At 45.7% G+C, this 11,808-nt stretch overlaps 1 protein-coding gene across 1 annotated transcript; it reads right to left on the reverse strand.

Moving 5' to 3' along the window:
• Positions 1–672: 672 nt before the first annotated feature.
• Positions 673–9,741, reverse strand: LOC119394437 (peritrophin-1). The gene is made up of 3 exons (XM_037661744.2): positions 9,717–9,741; positions 8,607–8,799; positions 673–887 (listed from the first exon to the last, which is right to left on the reverse strand). The coding sequence occupies exons 2-3, from the start codon at positions 8,778–8,780 to the stop codon at positions 681–683; spliced, it is 381 nt and encodes a 126-aa protein (XP_037517672.1). The 5' UTR covers positions 8,781–8,799; positions 9,717–9,741; the 3' UTR covers positions 673–680.
• Between the last annotated feature and the right edge of the window lie 2,067 nt (positions 9,742–11,808).

Below are 11,808 nucleotides of genomic sequence, written 5' to 3' on the forward strand. Positions count from 1 at the left end.
AGTTAAAAGATCAAGGTAAATGCTTACACAGTTCTAACAAAGGCTGCGCTTAGCGAATGCGCAGGTAATTCTCATGTTTAATTCCAAACACGTTCATGAGGCTATGTGTGAGGTACAATCTTGCTACTTACAATTACATGTTCCGTGCCTCGCACCAGTTAGAGATGTCATGAAGATCTGTTTCTGGTTGTGACTGTCGTTATGAGATGTTATTTTTCAGTAAGTGACAGAGTCATCGGAAAAAAAAGGCTCATCATAGATGAAATATTTCTAGGATGATCACTAATGCAAATTAGAAATAGTCAGACACCTAGAAGTGCATCCAGTGCGACACCTGAGCGCGCATGCGTTGCAAGACAGTCAGTCACTAGGAGAAACAAACTGAGTGTGGTTAGCAAGAAATGCGTTAATCGAAGTGAGTACGTCTGGGTAGACATTTGGGCAGCTTATTTTTGAAGTACAAGAGAATAACTTTATCAAAAGCAAAATTGCCAGTGCTTGTGCGAGCGCGCAGAACTGATGTCAGAAGCGGACGGCAGAACACTTCCATGGCTCAAATGCAGAGTCGTGTGCGAGAGACTTCGTTGTGTTTCATGCAGTCACATACGTTTGCTAGAAGAAAAGTAAGAAGAAAAGCAGCGCAACTCCCACTTTGCATTCTTTAATGATATGTTTATTGCCTATGCTTCTTGGTCGACGGGCCTGTAGACCTCTTTGACTGTCTTCGTGATGATGACCTTTTCGGTTGCCAAGGGAGCTTCAGTAGTCGGCACTACGGGTACCGGGAGAGGGAGCTCGACGCAGGCAGCGCGCCACGGGAAGTCGCACACGTTCAGCTCGGGGTTGAATTGCAGGGCACCAGGGCATTCGAACAGCTCTGGGACTCCCTGCGGCAACGGTAATGGTGGCGGCATACTTACAAAATAAAGAAGTCACAGTTTCGCCGCAAGGGCGAAGCAATCAATGCGATAGCAACAAATTGCAATGTCACACGAACAACGGAAAGCAGCCCGAAAGGCGTAGCGCGCTGCTGAAGCATAAAGGACGCACGAAATGAACACACACAGGACGACCGCGAATTAACAACGTTCACAGTTCGACACCTAAAGCGCGCTGCTCAAACACAAAGAAGGAAGCACGAAACGAACGCACAGATATACACAGGACGAACGCGAACTAACTGTCACAGTTGTTACTTCCTTGTGTTCGAGCAGCGCGCTCCTTTCGCAAACGCGGCCGCTGCAGTGAGCGAAGTGACATTCGTGTGCTCTGTAATATCAACGCAATCTTTCCGGTGAAAGCACAAGGCGAACAAACCGCCCCCATCAAGAGATAAGCGCGCGCACACGGGCAACACGCGCGGTGTGGTGGCGGAGCGCGCGCATCGCAACGAGCGGGGCGACGACCTCTAAAGCGCGCCCTTTGCGCCATCTCGCTGGTAATATAGAGGACACGATGAAATGCCTCAGAGATCAGCGTACCGCCAGCGGTAAATGCTGTAGATAAATAGCTCGCTGTTAGTGTGCTGAGGAACGTACGCTTTATGGCCGAGCCGTCAAACTCCGCGCGCTGCGGAGTGAGGGATCGACCTTTCGACCCCGCGCTTTGGAAAGTAGTTTTTGAGTTATTTTTTTGCAGCTTTTTACATACATACAGACGTAGATACATACATAGATACATATATATATGCGGGACATGACGGCGACGCTGACGCCGGCGGCAAAAAGAGCCGAGAGTGTCCATTTAATTGGTATCGCAATAATACAGTAAATGTTGGCAAACCTTCCCCCAAACATTGTGCCAGTCCAGTGTCATTGTATCACATTTTAAAGGGCCAAGAAACAGGCTCAGCCTTTTTATTTACACCCCCCCTCCTCCCCCCCCCGAACAAGCTCGCCAATTCGTACAGTAGACCGCGGATATCACATTTTCCGAATATTGCAGCGCTGCACGCCGCGCAGACCCTCCATTACGAAATACAATTCCTGCGCCTATTTCCTTCGTCTGACCAATCCCCCTCGTACGCGCAGTGATGCAGACTTTCCCATGGGCAACTTTACGTACCACAGAGCTCGTCGATTGGTCTAAATGAGGTCTCAACGAACAGTTGTCAAGTTAACGTAAGTTCCTGTTCCCACCCACCGCTACGAAACTGCGCCTGGTTTCTTGGCCCTGCAGTGATGCGGTTTCGGCCACGCAGTTGTCGGGTTGTCGCGCATGCACTTCGCCTGCGAAGTGTTGTTCAGTTGTCGGCTGCAAATCGAGCGGAGAGAGGGGAATCTCCGGTAGCTTGGACGGGTCGCATTTGCTTGGTTTTCCCATTCCACGCGCGGCAAGCGGGGTTCTCCACGTTTTTCTCTCGCGCCCCTTCGTCGTCTTGGAAAGCAATCACACATTCCTGCCGCATTGTGAACTGTTACAAAGGTTTAAAAATACTGAAAAGCCGAAAACTGCCCGTCAAGTCAGGGAACACGTGCGACAATGTAAACAATAAACAACCAGGAGCCGCAGCAACGGCGACGGGCTACGCCTTACCCTCCCTGTGGCAGAGAAGGGTGGGGAGGCCACGTGACAATTTGAAACGAGCTGAAACGGATGTTCTAACCCCTGAAACTTTCTTATAATGGCACGTGCTCGTAAAATTCTTGCGGCAGCATGTTGACATACCAAAAGTACGCAAATTTGTCTTCTTTACAATTTTTTGACCTCTGGGTTGTTTACTGGCCCTTTATGATAAGACTAGCAGGACCAACCCTCGCGTACCTCTTATAGGAGCTTCGCGAAAGGTCTCGGCAAAAGAACTTATTCGCAGGTATGTTACATAGAAATAAAGAAAGCATTGGAGCGATTGCTGCTTGTGAATAGAGAATCCGCAGTGCATAATTACTGATATGAAGGTTACCATGTTCTAAGAGCCCGAGTTTTGTCGATTGCTGTCTGAATTGCAGACTTTCCCGAGAGGTTCTAATCCCTTTCGAACCAATCACTTGTAGAGTACACAAGACGGTATTATTGTTGCGTTATGCCTAGGAGTTCGGCACAGCTGTCACGTCATAATAATAACCAAATACCCGTAATAATAGCCAATAACCAGTAATGAGAACCAAATATACGTCTCCAAGGTGTTGCTTTAGCGCCTGAGTCAGCATTGAAGGAAATGTTATATGGCGTTTGTTAGCAAGTAGTGCTTCGTGTTTTTTGAAAGAATAACACTGGATCAATATTATCCCCTTCAGGTGCAACGTCCACATATGTGGGCGCAACTTGTTTTGGCGAGTTTTTCGGACTAGTCGGAAAGAAAGGGCAAGATACATTGCGCATAGCGTCAATTGAACCTTCTAGTGAACGTGTCTTGGCTTGACCTCAATGTGCTAAGTATGACCATAACTGATCACTTTGGTGAAGGCACTAACGTGATCGACGAGTCGCTCAACGTGCCACGTTTAGGACCAACGTCATAAGTATTACTTTTCTCCTCACGAAATGAACACAACCAAAAACAAATTGCGCATGCATTCTCAGCCAACAATTTCCTTATTCTTATATAAAAATGGAACATCACTGACTGCAGAGTAATTAAATATTCAATTATCCTCTAATTAGGTTTAATTAGCAAAGCTCGCACAAAACAACATATTACTTTGTTTTCTCTCTTGGAATGTAATATTCAGTGCCTTAGAATTACGTTGTGCGAATTTGAGACTTTTGCAGACAGTGCATCATAATTCGCGCCTGAAGGGGTTATACCAGATTTGTTACAGGGCTCTGCCCTTGTACCTTTGGAATGTTGTTGTCCCTTCATAGCAGTGAACTTTGACCATTATTGTGCTCATCTGTCGTTGGAAGTACGTCGGTGTTTTACAGCTTGGTCAATGGTTAAGTAAGTGCTACATGGGATAGGAAGTGTAGGCCCGACAAACACAACAAAAATGTTAAGGAGACCGACAGTCCATTTTAACGGTACCTGTTTCCTTAATGCATCGGGAAGCTTACCGGTCAGTGTGTCTAATCACGGAATGATTATGCGGAAAGCGCCGTGCAATAATCATAATGAGAACGTTATTTCGATGCAATTAACACTTAAGGTGAATTTTTGCCGTCGGCGTCACCGTCGCCGTCATGTTCCGTATAAATTCCCAAACGATAACATCACCCACCGCGCTGTATGTTGTACGTACGAGCGAAAGCAGGCAGCAATTGCGCACCACGATCAAACGGGCGTGGTGGAGCGCGCTATATCTGCCGATATCAGTAGACGCTCCATACCCTTGCGCGTGCTGTGCTCTCACCGCTTACATTGCGGTGAAGCGACCGGCAGCACGAAAACCGCTTCGCTCCCTAGAGCGGCCATATTCCCTTAGGCCAGCGTTTTGTAGAGTTATGCCAGATCGAATCGTAATGGAGTTAGCTACTAGTCTTGCTTCTTGTAACATCGTAATTTATTGCTATCACATTTATTGCTTCGCCCTTGCGGCGAAACTAAGTTTTTCGATTTGCGGCGTCTATGAAGTCATACACAGAAAACGTCGCAGAAGAAGGCCCTGCAAGCGCTACGGCGCTTGTTGCGATCGACCGTCCTTTCTGAACGACTGTAGTCAGAACGCCTTCCTCTGTGTGTTAATTTTTTAAGAGGGGAGCTGTCTAAGCCGAGCGTAATGTGTCCACTGAATTCGAAAACTATCATCATCATGAACCGGCACGCATTCTCTTCGTTCTATTTTTCATCCTCTGCTTCGCGTCTAGAACACGTGCGCCGATTGGTCCGGCGAGGAGTGAAATAACGCTGATGGACAAGAGAACGGGTACAGAGAGAGAACGAAAGAGAAAGAAATAGAAAGAAAGAGAAGAACGAGAGAAAAGAATAAAGTGAGAGAACGAGTACAGAGAAAGAGAGAGAACGAAAGAAATAGAGAGAAATAGAGAAAGGAAAAAAAAAACGAGACGATAAGATAGAAAGCCGGAGAAAGAAATAGACAAAGAGAAAGAGATACAAAGAAACATGCACAAAGAAAATAGAAGGAGTGACAGCAAGCATAACCATGTGTCGTATAGTATAGCAAGAGGCGGGAAAGAGAACTGAAAGGGGCGAGGAGGAAAATAAAGAAGTGAGAGGGAAAAGTATAGCACGGCCTTGTATAGCATAGTATAGCAGGGGGTGCAAAAGGGAGGTGAGGCTGAGGCGAAGGGGAAGCCCACCAGCTCTGCCGTTTCCTCACTCTTTGCACCACTAGTGCGTAGCTGCCACATTTTTTTTTCTGTGTGAGCGCACGCGTTTTTTCTGTTTTTTTTTCTCTCTACAGCCTCTTTCCGACCCCTATCTCCGCACTCGAGTGCTGGGTAGCAAACCGGAAACTTATATCAGGTTAACCTCCCGGCCTTCCTCTTCATCTCTTTGTAAACGCAGCTCTAAGATATAATCCTACGCAAATCGCGAAAAGCATGGTTGAACCTGTAAGTATAATTCACGTTGTTTTAATTTCCACCAGGATTTAATTACAGGTTCTGGCCAGTTGTCGGTCACTTTAAAGCATTCCTATCACGCTGTGCGGGGCCAAGTTTACTTAATTTATTTTTATCTATTTACAACATACTGCGAACACAGTAAGGGTCCAAGCAGGTGGGACAGAAGAGTACAATGCAAACAAATATCAAAAAAGGGAACGAACACTATTTTGAACAATAACACAATTGATTAAAATATGTCAAACATAGTGGATAATGAACAACTTGAAGCCGAAAATCACAAAGAATATTGAAAATGCACAAAAATTTGGCCTCGTTCATAAGCTGCTTCGCATCTAAAAGAAGTGCGCTTATATATATCCATCACGGCTGTATGAAGTATTCGGCTCTGGCACTCGCTAGTATACGTTTGTTACATGGAATATCAATATTCCTATGCGATAACCGGCAGCTGGCAGCGCGACACAAACATGTAAAACGTTGATCTGCTTGTTGTGGTGTACCAAACCGAATTATATAGAAACTCGTTGTTCTTGGGATTCATGCCCACAACATGGAGAAAAGACGTCTGTAGATGGCGCAAGGAAAAACGCCCCTGTGCTAATGTTTTCACCAGAAATTCCGGTGAGTATAGAGGCTTTACATATATTTAAATAAAATAAATATATTTATCGCAACCAGATATACAAAAAAATTATTCACCGGTTTGAAGAACGAAGCCGCCCTACACCTCTGAAGAAAAATATCGTAGGACAGAACGACACAGGTAGAGACAAGTAAGCACACTGGACTGGCACGCCCTTGTGTCCTTTTGCGCAAGAACTTTTTCTTCAAAGTCCTAAACCAAGTAGCCCAAGGCCGCCCCTCACCTGTGTAATTATCAAAAAAAAAAATTCGGCAGATCCCACGTACCATGGGAGTCGATGTTATGCGAAGCATGCGGCGGGTAGGTGACTGTGGCGTAACTATTTTTTCTGAGCGACGCGTTACAAAATGACGCTAAAGATATGTTTAAATTTTATACGCACACATATATATGTTGAAGAGCCGCATATGTGTCCCGAGAACGCACGCATGTTTCACGAACTCGTGCGCATATGTGGAAGAAGTTCTTGACAGTTCTTGAACAAGGGCATCATCACCGTGATCAGTGAGCACCAGCAGCTGGTCATGACATGTTATAGGATCCGGTCGTGATCGTGGTGACGAGAGGTCCATGTGCAGTGAAGTATGTGGTATAGTAGAGCTGTTGGAATTCTAGGATGCCTCGGTTCCTACACCTACACCCGTTCATTAGGTCACATTTTAGCATAAAAAAGCGACACACGGCTCTTGCCTGCTTAGTGTGAACAAGGAACCCGTATGGGTCCCGAAACGTCTCTGTGTTTTTCACCTTTACTTGGTCAGTGACCGAATCTACATCCTCATGCTCGGTCATTTCGTCGACAAATCGTTTGTCGACAGAGCCGGCGACAAGTAGGAACCTGAAGCCACCCTTCGCGTTGGTGAGGTATAGTCCGTCGAGGCTGGTAGGCCTGGATAGTGCTACGTGGACCAACATCAGTGGATGGTGTTTGTCGTATTCGTAGACTACCTGGGCGTATGTGGCCTACGTAGCCTAGTCTACAAAGCGGCTGTCACTCAATCTGGCATCATCCTCGGTCAGCATAAGGCCATCGCCCAGCCTCGTAAGAAATGAAGTGGACACTGCGTCGTTCTTGCGGACTAAGTGCAATTTACGGTGTGGTGATGTGGATATCATATGTAACGTTCGTTAATGTATACCTCCGGGGTCGAGCAATGCTTCAGTATAGCTTGCTGAATCATAGGAGTACAAACTGTAATGTTTATTAGACTGCTATAAAAGCGGAGCCAACACTGGAACTACAGACGTTAATCTGATATGACGCCTGTATCGTAGGAGTATCATGTAGTGTTTATCGCTTTTTTGTAAAATTAGATAGCCAGCACCACAACCACAATTGACGTTGCACAGATATCACGCCTGCGTAGGCTGTTTTTCCAAACTAGTTTACAGACCTGGCGTGGCTCAGTGGTAGAATACCTGATTGTCCCGCAGAATGCTTGGGTTCGATTCCTGCTGGGATCCTAATTTTCATTCTTTCCATTCGTTGAGTCAACGCTGCCATTGTTGGTTTTCCTTAACGCTCTAGCATTTAAGTTACCAATGTCCGTTCTCGCCGTTCCTGGGTAGATATAAACTGTCAATCACCTGTGGCTCATACCCGTACGCCGCGGCCCGTGGTAAACGGGTATGTGCCACACGTTTCTGGTGGAAAGGGTTTGACGACGTACGCGACAGGATTTTACCGTTATTCATGTCATGACCCGGCACTCATATTCGTCAAATCCTCTTAACCTCCCATGCAAATTTTGGTCGTCACTAAGTTAAGGAGGCGATCATGAGAGCACCCAGACGTAGGCGGCTAGATAGATAGATAGATAGATACGTAGATAGAAACGCTCAAAGTGCCAGAGGTTCGCTAAGAAATGCTTCGCATTTAAAAGGAAGCTCCATGGCCGGCAAAATGGCTTTCTGTTGCATGGTTCGGACACGGAACCAGCGTCTTTTGGTGGTTGTCGCTGTACCAGAATAGCAGATCGGACTGTGAGGGCGAGGTTGTCGATGACTCGAAGGTGTACGGGCGCCGAAAATGCTAATCCGCTTAACCGCAAGGACAGCTTCGTGTAGCTTTGTAGCTTCGTGCTACGAGCGGCTCTATGAAATTCTATTTTTGCTTTTCGCCAACTAATGTTACAGGAATCATGGACTCGCGAACATCCTCCTGAGAACTTACTTGAGAACTGGCTGCTTGCTTCGCATAAAACCAACTCCCACAACTTGTGGCATCTGCCGAATTTTTTTCTGTGCCTATTCGTAGTGCGCCTATCCGTAGTAGTTTTCCAGCGCCTATCCGTAGTGGTCACTTTACTACAAAGCCAGCCAGGCGGATCGCAGTTTGAGGGCGAACTAGTCCATGATATGAAATATAGGGGCACTGCATATACTAATCTGCTCAACAAATATTCTTTGTAGCTTCGTGCTACGAATGGCTGTATCACATTTTTCCCCTTTTCACTCACCAACCTTACGGGTGCTATGCACTAGCGAAAATCTTCACCTGAGCACACAGGTAGAAGGTGGAGCAGTTGTACACGTTCGGCAGCAGGGTCACGTTGTCTCCCTTGTCGTCCACAGGAGGGCAGGCCACGAATTCCTCAGCGTTGACAAGCGAAACGGCCGCCACAGCCAGGACAAAAGCCCCAACAACATACATGACTACTTTTGGATGCATGACTAGAGTTTGCGATTCCCTGCAGGCGAATAAGGCAGAAGAGAGCCTGTATAATATTGAATGAACCGAATGACCTCAGCAAGTGAATTCTGCCAGTGAAAAAAAAAATGTGTTTAGAAAAAAAAAAACACGGACCTAGTTAAAATAACACCATTATCCAAAATGGCAGAGAGGGAAGGGAGGCTCAATCACGAGCGAAAGCAAATAATTGTTTGAGCAAGGATTGCAGTGTACAAGTGATCTCATGTTTAGAGGCGAAGAAAGCGAAAAACTCCAAATACGAACACAGCGTACATTCCCAACACATTTCCGCATATGCGGTGACAGTTGCAATGGGGTGTCTATGTGCCTACTAACACGCTTACCAACACGCTGTGTCATACCAACGCGCCCAAACTGCCACAATTGTTCCTCACAAAGATACAGGAATGCACATGAAAATGCGTTTCATTTTTAAACAGAACCTGACAAGATTTATTTGTGTAAAATAACCCAATTTATTGAAAGAACAATAAGATATTGTTTCTGTTTCAAATCATTAATTCAATACTGAGTAATTTAGTAAACAGAGCGCTCAACTATAAACAGCAGGAAATTATTGCCTACGCAAGAAGAATGCTTCTATAAACGATGCGTGAAGGTTTTCCTGTATAAATGAAACCTTTGAACACAAGAGCTCATGCGATACGTTCGTTATCGCACGTCAAGCTCCACCTGCAAATTTACAGTCGAAGAGTTTACTTTTTCACATGCGCAATATAATCTCCTCCTCCAACTCAATAATAAATTACTGTTTTGCTAAAACTTGATGCTGTGGCGTATTTTCTCAATACCTATATTATACAAAGGTCACTTCTAAATCTCCGTAGCGCAAGCGAAACGATGAGGCATTGTTTCCTTTACATGTAATGGGAATGTGGTACATATTTTGCTCACCTGCTTCGACAGCTCCACGTCGCTCAAGTGTCTGTCAGTCGGCGTCAACCCGTGGTCTTATGCAAATAGCCGGGCAATCAAGTATAACGCAGTTTACAATAGGTCGTATTTGATAAGCGCTGCGTGACGTCTCTAGTGCGCACGTTTTCAACAGCCTCACCTCTAATGTGGAGACCTCGAACTGTCCGTCGGCGATGCACTTGGCGCGCGAAAGATAAATTGGAGAGGAGCAGTTCCAACCAAATTGCTCGTATATACGGTCCCATGTTATTTGCCTACTGAGGTCAAGGTCACCTCAGTAGGCTTTTTTGCAGCAAGAGTCACGAAGAGCTTTTGCTTCGAAGGTTAATTAGCAGTTCCCCTTGCCTCATTCTGGGAACAAAGCAGTCGGCGTCTTGCTGCCGCAACAGATTACGTCACATAGTATGCGACCGCACGCTCCTTATTTTGCAGCTAACCTCGCCCACTTTTTGTTGTGCGATGTCATAATTCATCAGGGACCTCTTAAACAACTAATTATGGAGGGAGGCCCCAGGCTCCTCTCAAAAGTGATGGCTGGAATTTTTACATCGTGTGCGACCCGACTCAAGCTCATCACAGCGTGCCGTAGCGTGACTATTGGGCTGAGAGAACGCTTGAAAGGGTTGATCATAAACATGGTGCTGATGTACATTCCATTAAATTTAGACGTAAAAATTTTATTTCTGACGTTTGCCTACAAGTCATCACCCCATGACATCACCGGTTTCTCTCCTTCCGGTACTTCTAACACCACACGACCCCTTGCCCGAGCCGATCACGACCTTCAGTTTACTCGTCGGTGATTAGCCACATCGCTAATAAAACGGAAGGCTGGATAGGACAGGCCTGACAAATTTTTCTTCTCTAAGGTTCCCTCGTTCTCCCCTGCTCTCTAACGTGCTGATTCGGGCTCCCGAAAAGCTCCCGTCACTTTACGCAGACCCTTACCTCGTTCTTCGATAAGACACCGCCCTTATCGGCGAAGTCGCTACCCTTCGAACCCACTACGCCGACTGCTTGTCGGCCACTATGTGAAATCATGCGCGTTGTACGGCTCAAAGCGTATTATACGCGCGAAACGCAGCCGTGGTCATCTTGAAACACGCTTCTCGTCTCCTTGAACAGTAGCAAGTCGGTGCTCCTGCCACTGGGGAAGAGGCTTGGCACACAGAAGACGCTTGGCAAGAGACAAGAAACTTTACTTTGGGGTTATTTTTCAACCAAGTAACTAGTTCGGAAAGGACGTGTTGGCAGGAGAGAATGGCGTCCATGGAACACGAGGGTTCACGTCCATATAGAAGGAAGAAAGGATGCAAGCCAAGGGGAGCTTGTGGAGCAGTGTTGTAGGCGTATGTGACAAAAATTTATTGAAAAAATAAAGAAAAAATAAGGAAAATACAAATAAATCTGAGTGCCACACCTTAAGCGTGGGGACGAAGCAGGCTCATAGAAAAGCCGTGTAGCATCCGAAGTCGAAGCCTTGAATAACGTTTTTGGGCAGCCGTGGCCCTCGAAATTTCAGCCGAGAAGGGTCGAAGACGGCGGCGGCACGCTTTATTGACTGTCGTCGGACACCTCAGCAACAGGATGCAGAGGTTTCCAACGCGTCACCGTCGTCCACCTTTTCTTCACACAAAAACGACTAAAGGTCCTGCTAAACCTCATAGCTATATATATATATATATATATATATAATATATATATATATATATATATATATATATATATATATATATATATATATATATAATATATATATATATATATATATATATATATATATATTTATATATACGCCATGCAAAAGTGATTAGAAAGCTTTAATTTACAATACGCGACGGACCATTCACTGAATGGTTTAAGAACTATCTCTCTAACAGAACTCAGTTCGTCGAAGTGACCCACGAGTTTCCGGAAATTAGCAAGGTAACCTCCGGCGTTCCGCACGGTAGTGTCGTGGTCCCTACCTTATTTCTAATATTCGTCAACGATATTCCTGCTGTTGTTAGTACTACATTTTATTTACAAAATACTGCAGGCCCAAACAGGGGCCCAAGCAGGAGGGACAAAA

Source organism: Rhipicephalus sanguineus, chromosome 5 (genome assembly GCF_013339695.2).
Source record: "Rhipicephalus sanguineus isolate Rsan-2018 chromosome 5, BIME_Rsan_1.4, whole genome shotgun sequence".
NCBI lineage: Eukaryota > Metazoa > Arthropoda > Arachnida > Ixodida > Ixodidae > Rhipicephalus > Rhipicephalus sanguineus.

Coding starts and splice junctions, on each gene's coding strand:
- LOC119394437 (XM_037661744.2), bottom strand. CDS start 8,780: ATGCATCCAAAAGTAGTCATGTATGTTGTTGGGGCTTTTGTCCTGGCT. Junction 888..8,606: donor CCTTCTACCTGTGTGCTCAG/GTGAAGATTTTC, acceptor CCGTTGCCGCAG/GGAGTCCCAGAGCTGTTCGA.